The sequence below is a fragment of the Pseudophryne corroboree genome, chromosome 1 (genome assembly GCF_028390025.1).
Source record: "Pseudophryne corroboree isolate aPseCor3 chromosome 1, aPseCor3.hap2, whole genome shotgun sequence".
In the NCBI taxonomy this organism is placed as follows: Eukaryota; Metazoa; Chordata; class Amphibia; order Anura; family Myobatrachidae; genus Pseudophryne; species Pseudophryne corroboree.
This window is the reverse complement of record NC_086444.1, coordinates 764,718,481-764,734,113: the sequence shown is the minus strand read 5'-3', so window position 1 is coordinate 764,734,113 and position 15,633 is coordinate 764,718,481. Positions and strand designations below refer to the sequence as shown.

Below are 15,633 nucleotides of genomic sequence, written 5' to 3'. Positions count from 1 at the left end.
GACTGGAGAGTCCTTTACCCTCCTGCCCCCCCACGTGTGGCCCCTGTACCCCCTGCCTCATTGTGTGTGTGCGTGTGTGTGGCCCCCTCTACTCCCCCTGACCATGGTGTGTGGCCCCCTGTGCCTCCCTGCCCATGTGTGTGTGACACTTTGTGCCCCCCTGACCTCCCCCCTCGTGTTTGACACCCTGTGCCTGCTGCCTTTGTGTGTGTGTGTCACCCAGTGCCCCCCATCCCCTGTTTTCCCTGCCCCTGTGTGTGTGACACCCTGTGCTCCCCTGCCTCCATGTATGGTGCACTGTACATTCCCTGCCCCCTCAAGTGTTTCCCCTGCCCCTGTGTTTGTGACACCCTGTGCCCCCCTGACTCCATGTGTGGTGCACTGTACACCCCCTGCCCCCTCATGTGCACTGTGCCCCCTGCCCCTCTGTGTGTGACACCCTGTGCCCCCCTGCCTCCATGTATGGTGCACTGTACACCCCCTGCCACCCATGTGTGATTCACTTTGCACGCCCTGTGCCCCCTATCCCCTCCCCCCTGTGGGACACACTGTGCACCCTCTGCCTCTGTGTGTGACGCCCTGTACCGACCCCAGGGGTGAGTGTGTTTCTGATCTGTGGGAGGGGTTAAATTGGCATTTTTGTTGTATTTTTTTTCCCGCCCTTCATCTCCCCACTCGTGTCCCATGTCCCTGGCTCCCAGTCAGCATCCGCCGGTTCCTCTGTGCCCTGGTCACAGCCCATCACCCCACACCCTTTGCCTCCCCAGTCAGGGCCTGTCAGCCCAAAGCCTCTGCCTCGCAGCCGCAGCCCGACACCCATGATCAGGAATGTGCTCACAGACTTCTCCCTGGGGCCTCTGCCTCATGGTCGCAGCCTGTACCCACATACCTTCTGCCAGTGCTCATGGGCTGTTGCCTCGCACAGAGTGCCACCCGCTCACAACATCTGCCCACTGATTGCGGTCCATGGGGGTCATTCCGAGTTGATCACATGCTGCTGATTTTCGCTGCGCTGCGATCAGGTCTCTACTGCGCATGCGTATGCACTGCAATGCGTACGCACGTCGTACGGGTACAATGCGGATCGTTGCTGAGCTATGGCTTTAACGAAGAATCCATACGCACAGCCGATCGCAAGAAGATTGACAGGAAGAAGGCGTTTATGGGTGTCAACTGACCGTTTTCTAGGAGTGGTAGGGAAAACGCAGGCGTGTCCGGGCGTTTGGAGGGCGGGTGTGTGACGTCAATTCCGGCACCAAAAAGACTGAAGTGATCGCAAGGGCTGAGTAAGTCCAGACCTACTTAGAAACTGGTTTAGAGTAGCTTTGAAGTCAGAGGTCAAACAACAGCCACGATCCACGACAAACGCCACCAGCTTAACGCGTTTCGGACAGTACCTGTCCTTCCTCCGAAGCTTCTAAGGAAGGACAGGTACTGTCCGAAACGCGTCAAGCTGGTGGTGTTTGTCGTGGATCGTGGATGTTGTTTGACTTCTGACTTCAAAGCAACTCTAAACTGGTGTGCTATCCGCATACCCTCCAACATGACCCGCCCCACTAGGTACAAAATGCTCTGTTTCTGGACTTCCCTCTTAATTTATTATTGCCATCACCTGTGAAGAAACAGCTTTCCTATCATTCAACTAGTTCAACACAGGTGATGGAACTCATAAATTAAGAGGGAAGTCCAGGAACAGAGCATTTTGTACCTAGTGGGGCGGGTCATGTTGGAGGGTCTGTATCCGTCCCCACCAGTGGTGTCCCAAATGCCATTCTGGGAGGGTAACGTGATGATGTTAGAAGCCTACACCCCCACTTTTCCTATTTGATTGGTTACATGCTTTTCACTTTGTGTAATTTGCGAGTGTCCTGTGTTAAATAAAGCGTGTTGTCCCTTTCAATTTGATCTGCACTATGATCTATCTTTTTCCATTGAGATAAAGAAAATTACTACTTAACTGAATATACGGTGGACTGGGGACTTAAGAACACAGATCGTGACACTTTTGAAACATTCACCATCCTAAGGACGTTTTTATGTAGGTCCTTTGCGCCCACTTGATAACCTCTATTTTAACATTGTTTCTTTTGGGATTTTGTGAGGATTCCTGTTTTTTCAAGTAGGCTGCATTGGTCTAGGCAGCGCATTTGTTCAATATACTTTTTTTCATTACTCAGAAACTGCACAAAATGTTTTTGCAGAGCTCGGCTGCACAGGCGTTCGCACACTTGCAAAGTGAAAATACACTCCCCTGTGGGCGGGGACTATATGTTTGCACGGCTGCTAAAAACATCTTGCGAGCGAACAACTCGGAATGAGGGCCCATGACCTTAGTACCATGGCATCTGTCCACCAACCTGTTGCCACATTGTCTCTGATGTTTTTAGATGTATTTCTATGTGGATCTGTTTTTTTGTTTGTGTATTTTCAGTAGAGATGAGCGGATTCGGTTTTACTCGGTTTTACTCGGTTCTCAAAACCGAATCTTATTGGCTATCCAAAACACGTGACATCCGTGAGCCAATTAGATGCCATTTTGAGAACCGAGTAAAACCGAGTAAAACCGAACCCGCTCATCTCTAATTTTCAGTTGATCTGGATTTTTTGGTGTATTTTTGTGGATCTGACTTTGTTTTGGTCTATTGTGTGGATCTGGCATCGTGGATCAGACATTTTTTATTTATTTTTATGTGGAACTGAATTTTCTTAGATTTATTTTTATATGGATCTAGATTTTTTCAATGTGGTTTTGTGTGAATCTGTCGTTTTCAATATATTTTTATGTGGATCTGGCTTTTTATGTATTTTTAGTGGATCTGGCTTTTTATGTATTTTTAGTGGATCTGGCTTTTTTCAATGTATTATGTAGATCTGGCTTTTTCAATTTGCTTATGGGTATGGCATTTTCAATGTATTTTTGTTTGGATCTGGTTTTTTAATGTGAGACAGAATTTCACATACTCCACCATCCAGTCCTGGTTTGGGGATGGCCATTCTTGAGCACAGGTGACTTAGTAGCCATGCTTGAGCACAGGTGACTTAGTGCCTCACTTTGATTTAGCTATCTGGACTCAAGCATGGATATCCCCGGGGCCTGGACTGTAATGGCGGAGTTTGGGGGGCTCTGATGGGATTCGTGGTGGCGGTGTCGTCAGTTTATGATTAATCTCTTCCAGTGACTGCCTGCTGTAGTCACAGTGGTGCGCTGAATGCTCCCTGGCTTACTTGTATCTCAGCTGTAGATTGTAAGCTTGCGAGCAGAGCTTCCCTACCCCTCTATTACCCAGTTTTGTTTTATTAGTGTTTTTTCCAATTGTAAAGCGCAACGGATTTTGCTGCGCTATGTAAGAAACTGTTACTAGATAAAATAATATTGTATACTGAGACTTGTGGTGCTATTTGTTACCTGTGCTCTATTTATAGTTACTGTAATGTTAAGGTCTGTGTATCCTGTATTGTTCTGGGGTTTGCCGTATGTACGGTGCTGCAAAACACTTGTAACGCCTTAGAAAGAATATGTAATAATGATAATGTTATGAAGGGGGGGGGGAGCAGCGGGCTGAAGTTTTGCCTAGGGTGTCGAGAAACCTTGCACCGGCCCTGTGCACGTGTGTCACGTACTCGTTACTTCCAGTTCTGGTCAGCGCATCACCTCTTTCAGCATCTCCATCCAGCCAGCCTCAGCGTTACTGTTTATAAAAAGTGTGCTGGCTTGCTTGCTGGGCCCGGGGATCAGCAACACCGCTGTGTGTATCAAAGCCACTGCTGCACATAGCTTCTCCTTCCTGTATAACTCACCCCAAAACTCCTGTGTAACTACCCAATGGGTGCTTGGGAGCGGGTTATTAATGAAGGAGAAGTAGAGTGCTGAGCCCTGGCCGGTGCAGCGGTGGCTGAAATACACACAGTGACGTTGCCGCCCCCCCCCCCCCCCCCCCCCCCGGGGATAGCACATGTTTTATAAACAATAGTAAAGACTATAAAGCTTATATATGATTGTTAATTCCCCCCCCCCCCCCGCTTTATGTGGTCTGCACTGCAAACTAGGGATGTGCACTTGAAATTTTTCGGGTTTTGTGTTTTGGTTTTGGGTTCGGTTCCGCGGCCGTGTTTTGGGTTCGACCGCGTTTTGGCAAAACCTCACCGAATTTTTTTTGTCGGATTCGGGTGTGTTTTGGATTCGGGTGTTTTTTTCAAAAAACCCTAAAGAACAGCTTAAATCATAGAATTTGGGGGTCATTTTGATCCCAAAGTATATTAACCTCAAAAACCATAATTTCCACTCATTTTCAGTCTATTCTGAATACCTCAAAATATTATTTTTAGTCCTAAAATTTGCACCGAGGTCGCTGGATGACTAAGCTAAGCGACCCTAGTGGCCGACACAAACACCTGGCCCATCTAGGAGTGGCACTGCAGTGTCACGCAGGATGGCCCTTCCAAAAAACACTCCCCAAACAGCACATGACGCAAAGAAGAAAAAAAGAGGCGCAATGAGGTAGCTGTGTGAGTAAGATAAGCGACCCTAGTGGCCGACACAAACACCTGGCCCATCTAGGAGTGGCACTGCAGTGTCACGCAGGATGGCCCTTCCAAAAAACACTCCCCAAACAGCACATGACGCAAAGAAAAATGAAAGAAAAAAGAGGTGCAAGATGGAATTGTCCTTGGGCCCTCCCACCCACCCTTATGTTGTATAAACAGGACATGCACACTTTAACCAACCCATCATTTCAGTGACAGGGTCTGCCACACGACTGAGACTGAAATGACGGGTTGGTTTGGACCCCCACCGAAAAAGAAGCAATTAATCTCTCCTTGCACAAACTGGCTCTACAGAGGCAAGATGTCCACCTCATCATCATCCTCCGATATATCACCGTGTACATCCCGCTCCTCACAGATTATCAATTCGTCCCCACTGGAATCCACCATCTCAGCTCCCTGTGTACTTTGTGGAGGCAATTGCTGCTGGTCAATGTCTCCACGGAGGAATTGATTATAATTCATTTTAATGAACATCATCTTCTCCACATTTTCTGGAAGTAACCTCGTACGCCGATTGCTGACAAGGTGAGCGGCGGCACTAAACACTCTTTCGGATTATACACTTGTGGGAGGGCAACTTAGGTAGAATAAAGCCAGTTTGTGCAAGGGCCTCCAAATTGCCTCTTTTTCCTGCCAGTATAAGTACGGACTGTCTGACGTGCCTACTTGGATGCGGTCACTCATATAATCCTCCACCATTCTTTCAATAGTGAGAGAATCATATGCAGTGACAGTAGACGACATGTCCGTAATCGTTGTCAGGTCCTTCAGTCCGGACCAGATGTCAGCATCAGCAGTCGCTCCAGACTGCCCTGCATCACCGCCAGCGGGTGGGCTCGGAATTCTGAGCCTTTTCCTCGCACCCCCAGTTGCGGGAGAATGTGAAGGAGGAGATGTTGACAGGTCGCGTTCCGCTTGACTTGACAATTTTGTCACCAGCAGGTCTTTGAACCCCAGCAGACTTGTGTCTGCCGGAAAGAGAGATCCAAGGTAGGTTTTAAATCTAGGATCGAGCACGGTGGCCAAAATGTAGTGCTCTGATTTCAACAGATTGACCACCCGTGAATCCTTGTTAAGCGAATTAAGGGCTCCATCCACAAGTCCCACATGCCTAGCGGAATCGCTCCCTTTTAGCTCCTCCTTCAATGCCTCCAGCTTCTTCTGCAAAAGCCTGATGAGGGGAATGACCTGACTCAGGCTGGCAGTGTCTGAACTGACTTCACGTGTGGCAAGTTCAAAAGGTTGCAGAACCTTGCACAACGTTGAAATCATTCTCCACTGCGCTTGAGACAGGTACATTCCACCTCCTATATCGTGCTCAATTGTATAGGCTTGAATGGCCTTTTGCTGCTCCTCCAACCTCTGAAGCATATAGAGGGTTGAATTCCACCTCGTTACCACTTCTTGCTTCAGATGATGGCAGGGCAGGTTCAGGCGTTTTTGGTGGTGCTCCAGTCTTCTGTACGTGGTGCCTGTACGCCGAAAGTGTCCCGCAATTCTTCTGGCCACCGACAGCATCTCTTGCATGCCCCTGTCGTTTTTTAAAAAATTCTGCACCACCAAATTCAAGGTATGTGCAAAACATGGGACGTGCTGGAATTTGCCCATATTTAATGCACACACAATATTGCTGGCGTTGTCCGATGCCACAAATCCACAGGAGAGTCCAATTGGGGTAAGCCATTCCGCGATGATCTTCCTCAGTTTCCGTAAGAGGTTTTCAGCTGTGTGCGTATTCTGGAAACCGGTGATACAAAGCGTAGCCTGCCTAGGAAAGAGTTGGCGTTTGCGAGATGCTGCTACTGGTGCCGCCGCTGCTGTTCTTGCGGCGGGAGTCCATACATCTACCCAGTGGGCTGTCACAGTCATATAGTCCTGACCCTGCCCTGCTCCACTTGTCCACATGTCCGTGGTTAAGTGGACATTGGGTACAACTGCATTTTTTAGGACACTGGTGAGTCTTTTTCTGACGTCCGTGTACATTCTCGGTATCGCCTGCCTAGAGAAGTGGAACCTAGATGGTATTTGGTAACGGGGGCACACTACCTCAAGAAATTGTCTAGTTCCCTGTGAACTAACGGCGGATACCGGACGCACGTCTAACACCAACATAGTTGTCAAGGCCTCAGTTATCCGCTTTGCAACAGGATGACTGCTGTGATATTTCATCTTCCTCGCAAAGGACTGTTGGACAGTCAATTGCTTGGTGGAAGTAGTAAAAGTGGGCTTACGACTTCCCCTCTGGGATGACCATCGACTCCCAGCAGCAACAACAGCAGCGCCAGCAGCAGTAGGCGTTACACGCAAGGATGCATCGGAGGAATCCCAGGCAGGAGAGGACTCGTCAGAATTGCCAGTGACATGGCCTGCAGGACTATTGGCATTCCTGGGGAAGGAGGAAATTGACACTGAGGGAGTTGGTGGGGTGGTTTGCGTGAGCTTGGTTACAAGAGGAAGGGATTTACTGGTCAGTGGACTGCTTCCGCTGTCGCCCAAAGTTTTTGAACTTGTCACTGACTTATTATGAATGCGCTGCAGGTGACGTATAAGGGAGGATGTTCCGAGGTGGTTAACGTCCTTACCCCTACTTATTACAGCTTGACAAAGGCAACACACGGCTTGACAAATGTTGTCCGCATTTCTGGTGAAATACTTCCACACCGAAGAGCTGATTTTTTTGGTATTTTCACCAGGCATGTCAACGGCCCTATTCCTCCCACGGACAACAGGTGTCTCCCCGGGTGCCTTACTTAAACAAACCACCTCACCATCAGAATCCTCCTTGTCAATTTCCTCCCCAGCGCCAGCAACACCCATATCCTCCTCATCCTGGTGTACTTCAACACTGACATCTTCAATCTGACTATCAGGAACTGGACTGCGGGTGCTCCTTCCAGCACTTGCAGGGGGCGTGCAAATGGTGGAAGGCGCATGCTCTTCACGTCCAGTGTTGGGAAGGTCAGGCATCGCAACCGACACAATTGGACTCTCCTTGTGGATTTGGGATTTCGAAGAACGCACAGTTCTTTGCGGTGCTTTTGCCAGCTTGAGTCTTTTCAGTTTTCTAGCGAGAGGCTGAGTGCTTCCATCCTCATGTGAAGCTGAACCACTAGCCATGAACATAGGCCAGGGCCTCAGCCGTTCCTTGCCACTCCGTGTGGTAAATGGCATATTGGCAAGTTTACGCTTCTCCTCCGACAATTTTATTTTAGATTTTGGAATCCTTTTTTTACTGATATTTGGTTTTTTGGATTTTACATGCTCTGTACTATGACATTGGGCATCGGCCTTGGCAGATGACGTTGCTGGCATTTAATCGTCTCGGCCATGACTAGTGGCAGCAGCTTCAGCACGAGGTGGAAGTGGATCTTGATCTTTCCCTAATTTTGGAACCTCAACATTTTTGTTCTCCATATTTTAATAGGCACAACTAAAAGACACAGAGGTAGCTACAGCCGTGGACTACCGTACTGTGTCTGCTGCTAATATAGACTGGATGATAATGAGATGAAATCAATATATATTATATCACACTAGTACTGCAGCCGGACAGGTAGATATATTTATTATGTAATGACTGATGACGGACCTGCTGGACACTGTCAGCTCAGCAGCACCGCAGACTGCTACAGTAAGCTACTATAGTAGTATGTACAAGAAGAAAGAAAAAAAAAAAAACACGGGTAGGTGGTATACAATTATGGATGGACGAGCGACTGCCGACACAGAGGTAGCTACAGCCGTGGACTACCGTACTGTGTCTGCTGCTAATATAGACTGGATGATAATGAGATGAAATCAATATATATATATATATATAATATCACTAGTACTGCAGCCGGACAGGTATATATATTTATTATGTAATGACTGATGACGGACCTGCTGGACACTGTCAGCTCAGCAGCACCGCAGACTGCTACAGTAAGCTACTATAGTAGTATGTATAAAGAAGAAAGAAAAAAAAAAACCACGGGTAGGTGGTATACAATATTATATATATATTATATACAATTATATATATATATATATATATATAAAACAGATACTCTCCCTTTTGCGCTATTAAACAGAAAGTGAGAAAGGATTGGGTTAAGGCTGCCAAATTCCACTAAGTCCCTTGTTAGGAGGGACTAAAAAGATACAAATATGTGCCAGTAGAGGAATGGGCGCACTTGGGTTGTTTTTCCACCCAATATTCAACGGGGAAAAACAGCAGTCTCCCTAAGATATTTACTCCTAATTTGTGAGCATAAAACCACATTTAACATGTTCCATGTAAAATTTATTACAACATAAAAGCAATGATACAAAACGGTATAGTATCTCTTCTTGCAGATAACACCATATAGTACAGAGGACCAGTTGAAATAACTTTGATAGATTCCTCCTTCTCCTTTGACAATTCGGAGATTTGATGTTTATGAACAAATAACCCGACGCGTTTCGTCTAACTCTAAGACTTCATCAGGGGTATGTCTCTAGTGCTTGATAAATACTGTTAGTGCATCAATAAAATGGCAATTACGTATTCTGGATACTTGAAAAAACCACACACCGGTGGGGTACACAGGTGAAAGTTAGATTAAGCCTTATGGTTAAGTGCTTGAATAACAAGTTCAAACGCATTACACTGGTTGTGACTTGAAGCTATTGTAGCTGCTGGCAAGGTTACACACGCATATGAAATTGTGGTAGACCTGTGTATTTGAACTTGTTATCCAAATCCCTGAATCATAAGGTCACATACCTATTTGAACTTGCGTTCAGGCCTATGCGTTTGAACTTGTTATTCAAGCTCTTAACCATAAGGCTTAATCTAACTTTTACCTGTGTACCCCACCGGTGTGTGGTTTTTTCAAGTATCCAGAATACGTAATTGCCATTTTATTGATGCACTAACAGTATTTATCAAGCACTAGAGACATACCCCTGATGAAGTCTTAGAGTAAGACGAAACGCGTCGGATTATTTGTTCATAAACATCAAATCTCCGAATTGTCAAAGGAGAAGGAGGAATCTATCAAAGTTATTTCAACTGGTCCTCTGTACTATATGGTGTTATCTGCAAGAAGAGATACTATACCGTTTTGTATCATTGCTTTTATGTTGTAATAAATTTTACATGGAACATGTTAAATGTGGTTTTATGCTCACAAATTAGGAGTAAATATCTTAGGGAGACTGCTGTTTTTCCCCGTTGAATATTGGGTGGAAAAACAACCCAAGTGCGCCCATTCCTCTACTGGCACATATATATATATATATATATTAAACTCACTGGTGGTGATTATTAAACTGGTGGTCAGGTCACTGGTCACACTATCAGCAACTTGCAAGTAGTACTCCTAAGCAGACAATCACAATATATATTATACTGGTGGTCAGTGTGGTCACAATGGCAGTGTGGCACTCTGGCAGCAAAAGTGTGCACTGTACGTTATATGTACTCCTGAGTCCTGCTCTCAGACTCTAACTGCTCCCCACTGTCAGTGTCTCCCCCACAAGTCAGATAATACAGTCACACTATCTATCACTTCAGCAAGTAACTACTAGTACTCCTCCTAATGCTCCCCAAAATTACTACTGTGTCTCTCTCTACTGTCTCACTCTCTTCTCTATAAACGGAGAGGACGCCAGCCACGTCCTCTCCCTATGAATCTCAATGCACGTGTGAAAATGGCGGCGACGCGCGGCTCCTTATATAGAATCCGAGTCTCGCGATAGAATCCGAGCCTCGCGAGAATCCGACAGCGGGATGATGACGTTCAGGCGCGCTCGGGTTAACCGAGCAAGGCGGGAAGATCCGAGTCGCTTGGCCCCATGTAAAAAAAACTGAAGTTCGGGCGGGTTCGGATTCCGAGGAACCGAACCCGCTCATCTCTACTGCAAACTAAGGGCAGCAGTTACCACTGACGCTCTCCTATTGAGGCAAATGCTTAGATTCAGAGCATGCACAGTGCAACACATGTTATTTCCTTGGGGTTCAAATGCAATGGACGGGTTTTCTTGCGCAGAAAGTCAGTTTGGAGAGGTCTTGTGGGTTAGTCAAAACTTGGACTGGTGCAAAATTAAGTGTTCTCTATCTTACTACTTACCAATATATCTAGCTGGTTAGCACTGATCAGTTAATAACCACAGTCAGCTTGAATAACCAAGCAACAAACACAGTGATCTGCTGTTACCAGTTTCCAGTTATGGAATATTCGAAGCTAACTTATCTAAGAGAAAAAGTTAATAGCATTTAAGAACATACCTTCTGGAAATAGTTTTCTTTCGGTGGCATCGAAGACAAAAGGCCACCTATTTAAAAATGTCAAACTACAGCCATTGGATTAAAGGAGATATTTATCAAAGCTTGGTGAGAGATAAAGTGGAGAGAGCCAAAGGACCAACCAAGCAGCTTGTAACTGTCATTCTACAGGCTGTGTTTTAAATATGTCAGTTAGGAGCTGATTGGTTGGCACTTTATCTCACTATCTTTATCGATCTGTAAGCTTAGATAAATATCCACCTTAATGTATTTCATGTAAAAATTCCACTTGCATCTATTATTACATCTCTGTCTATAAGTATAGGTATATAATAGTATACTTTGTGTCAGTGCAAGAGAAATCGGAGCACCACTATTACATTTCAGGATAGAGAATGGTATTTTTTAAATGTCATTTTCTTACAAGAGGGAGCCAAGTTCATCATTATTTCATGTCCTGCATATTGTAATAAATATAGCATGTCTCAGATGGTAATAATGAAATCTCATGTGTGTTGGTTCACCATATCTATCTTGTAATTGAGCAAAGGAACAAAAGTGCAATTAGTCTCACATCAGAGAGCCTGTTGACAGTTCAATTGCAGAGGACAAATATGGAGAGATATGATAGGCATCCTCAACGAATTCACCTTTCCAAAAGAAAGTTAGCAGAAACCTGATAATTAATTTGTACTTTAGTCTGTGTAGCAGGATAAAAAGGAGATACTTATCAGAGAAATAGATATAATAAATAACATCACTAAACATTGTCAAACTTATGATTTACCCAGGGTGTAGTTTAAAATAAAACGTGGCTCACAATTAGTGTCTTCCTAGTAAACTACTTTAGAAATAAATAAAAGAGGAGGGTATTACCAGATTAATGTGTATAGCTATAATTTTTGGAACAATTAAAATACTGTTAGCTAAAACTGCTGAACGTCTTGATTAGTCACAATCTCATATCTAAGCATTGTCAAAGTATCTTGCATTGTGGCTGGCAGGGGAATAGCGACAAAAGTGACCTACAGTATTTAAAATAATTTTCAATGCTGATTGTGTCAGTTAGCTAGATTTTTGGTTTGAAAATCATATAAACTCAGGTGACATGGCATCAATGGCAGTGGTGAATTCCCATTAGACATATGAGGCACATGCCTAGGGGCGGCACTTGTTTGGGGGCGGCACTTGGATGCTTGTGTTGGTCCTGTCAGCCTGAAATGTACCAGTAACTGCAAAATATTTACACTGTACTGTACCATATGGCATCTTGAATGGAGTGTAAATGGGTAGAACATACACATACTGCCCCTGTCAGCTGTTCTAGCCATTGTTGGTGGCTAGTTTAAATTATTCTATTAAATTGTCTATCATCAAATGAGGGCTTCTAACCAATCAATAAAAATAATAAAACGAGATGGGGGATTACTGTTGTGCCTAGGGGCACCCTCTCTCCTAAAACTGCCCCGTTCAATGGTTAAATTAAGTTTGATATAAACTACATATCCTTGAAAAGAGCTTATTTTAAATATCTCACCCCATGCAGAATTAGAAAAGTGTTCATTTGCACATGAGAAAAGTTTGGATCGCTATCTTGTGGCTAGCACATATTCAGTGTGGACCACAATGAAGCTATGTCCTTTCCCATAAAAATGGGGTGAATGATAAAAATATAAATGCATGACGCTCCAAAAAAATTATTTTGCGCTGCAGATGTAGATTATTGGAGAACCTTTATAGCTCTGTTTAAGGTACATTCAGTCTAGAAATTACAATACTCCTTCTTATGAGCAGTAAAGATAGTTAATTGTGATAAGGTCATATTAATTACCCTTATTCTCCGCAGCTACCTCATGTTGTGATGTTTGAAAGGTCTTTAGATATTGTATATTGACATTACAAGGGAAAAGGGGATTAATCAACAAATAAATTACCAGGACTTAAAATAGGCAACTTTTCATTTTGCATACAGTAGGTTGCTACTGAACTACAATTTCCAAGATGCACTGTGGGCTAACTCAGCTTTGGTCTACACAAAGGAAAACATGAGGAAAATAGGAAACAAAGATGTGATTACAGTATATGTTCTTTTTTCTTTTTCTTACATCTAAATGTAGTATTTTAAAGCACTCTGAGAGCTTTTGTACACATTTAACTAAGAAACATTGAGGTATATAGAACAAACTAATTTACTTTTTTGTCCTCTGAAATGGAGCCATATTGATAAAACCTTTATTTCATGGAAAATGTCACATTGATCTAATATCGGCAACTAGAGGCTTGATTCCACTGCATTGACTAGGCTCAGCAGTCTTCATTAAGCAGTGACTTTTTAAAATCCTTTTCATCCACACATAGTCAATAACCTATTAATGTGTGTGGGAAGAAAATGAAAGAACAAGTAATTGTGTAAGGAAATAAGAAAAATAAACAAGGCTCTGCAGTCGGGATTTGAGCTGTGATAAACATCCTTTAGAGTGGTAAGCCTTTTTGTCATACTGAAATTTCTCTCATGAGTGGATTTAACAGTCTGCGATGCAACGGTAAATCACAATATGTTTTCATCTTCTGTCAAGGTTTCCTCATGGCAAAATAAATGTGTTATAAATTCCATAAAATCACACAATAATAAAATATGAAAATCATTTTAAAAAGATTACAGTCATTATTTCATTATTTCATTACTTGCTCTATCCGTGTGGTACAACAAAGCATTATATATTATGTTGGTTGTCCCTCTGTTTCACTGGAAATTAGTACAGGCTGTCTCTCATTGGATTTGGTTAAATACTTTTTAAAACAATTAATTATTTGTGTATTAAGTTATTTAATCTCTACCACAAAACATATGGCAGCTATGTCATCTTCATCAATGCTTGCTGCAAGGTTTATGCCAAGGGGGCCCTGACTGCATGTTACAGTTCAGCATCTCATAGCATAGAGGCTGTGGTCCCTGCATAATGACATAGTTCAATGCTACTGGTCAGACCACATCTTTAATGGGGCAGTTCCAAAGTTGCAGCGTACCAGTGGAAACAGTGGGGCAGATGTATTAAGCCTGGTGAAGGGATAAAGAAGTGATAAAACAGTGATAAGTGCAAGGTGATAACGCACCAGCCAGTCAGCTCCTAATTGTCATTTTTCATATCCATAATGATTGGCTGGTGCGTTATCACCTTGCGCTTATCACTGCTTTATCACTTCTTTATCCCTTCTCCAGGTTAATACATCTGCCCCAGTGAGTGACAGCAGGAAAGAATACTTGGTGATGCTCCTAGCTGTCATGTGTTTGAAAAATTACAATTGGGAGCTGATTGGTTGAAGCATGATTTATCACATACAATGAGTTTTACATAGCTAAAATGCATTGATAAATGGGCCCCTTTATCTGTACTATCGAGTACCGTATGGATGATTTATTTCTAATGAACTGGTGTGCCTAACTTTGATACAATACAGTTAGTAAGGAGACCAATATGTATGAACTACTGACACTGTGAACACTAGATTGTAAGCTTGCGAGCAGGGCCTTCCTACCTCTATGTCTGTATGTTATTACCCAGTTTGTCTTATCACTGTTGATTCCAATTGTAAAATGCAATGGAATATGCTGCGCTATATAAGAAACTGTAAATAAAAAAAATTAAATTAGATTTTTTTATACGGGATCAGTATGATTTACTGACAATCGGGATGCCGGCCATCAGTATACCGACAACGGCATCCCTATCATCAGTATGCCAGCAGCAGTGCGAGCACCCAGAGTCACCTTGCGGGCTCACTGTGCTCACCACGCTGCGCTCACCAGAGGTTCTATTCCCACTCTATGGGTTTTGTGGACACCCACAAGTGGGAATAGCCCCTGTTAGCCTGGACTCCAGCTGGCGGCATTGTCAGCGGTTGGGATCCCGGTGTTGGTATCCTGACCGCTGGGATCCCGACTGCCGGCAACTCAACTGCATACACTTTATATATGTATTTTTTTCATAATGTATTCATGAATGTTTGTTGTTGGAGTGTTTAATTTATTAATTATAGAAACATTGTTTAATATTTGGGATTTATTTATATAATAAATACGATATATTTGAATTCATATGATATAGTTATACAGTACATTTATCAATTAACACCTTCATTAGACAAAAATAAAGTAATAGGTTTGGTCTGCATTTTTAATCATATGAACACCTTGATTTCCAAACTTGGGGCCGTATTCAATGGAATCGCTGAAATGGGTTACATCTCGGAAGGCTGATTCTGCTTGCAGCCTATGGAGGTGAAAGCTGAATCAGCCCACTGGAAAAATCGCAAAGCAAGCTGCCATTGTCTAATTAAATCCGGCCCTTAGTGTCATATGTACCTAAACAGGTTAAACCCAATCTTCCCCTATTTTTCATGGTTCTTACTGATACCAGCAAACATAATTTGAATTTGCTACTACTTTAGAAATAGCTTCTCAAAAGTCACATTTATAAAAAAGATCAATCGCTACATTTTCATACTGATATATTTGATTTCAAAAGATAGCTTGACAATTTAGTTGACTTTCCAGATGGAATAGCCCATTAATGTACAATGAATGTGTATATGTAAAAGCAAGCTTACCAGTACAGTGGCCACACGGAGAACTACACCACGCATGTTGTTTTCTAGCTTCCTGTCTGTCAAAGATCCGTTCAGTCCAGTCACAGGCGTCCATGAGCCAAGCTAGATTGTAGTAAAAATATCCGTCAGGATCACAGCTAATTGATGTGGTCATACAGAGAAAGTACATTTATAAATTATTATTTTCTCCATAATCATTATACACCGTAGCATCTGCAAATGCA

General features: G+C 43.5%; 1 protein-coding gene across 2 annotated transcripts in view; it reads right to left on the bottom strand.

Annotated features, from left to right (window-relative positions):
• GRID2 (glutamate ionotropic receptor delta type subunit 2) overlaps positions 1-15,633 on the bottom strand; it is a 1,619,892-nt gene that overhangs the window by 474,473 nt on the left and 1,129,786 nt on the right. For both annotated transcript variants that reach the window (XR_010176066.1, XM_063917339.1), the window contains exon 9: positions 15,410-15,511. Coding sequence is in view for 1 of the 2 variants with exons in the window: in XM_063917339.1 (XP_063773409.1) it covers positions 15,410-15,511 (102 nt within the window). In the remaining variant the exon portion in view is untranslated. The remainder of the gene's footprint in view (positions 1-15,409; positions 15,512-15,633) is intronic.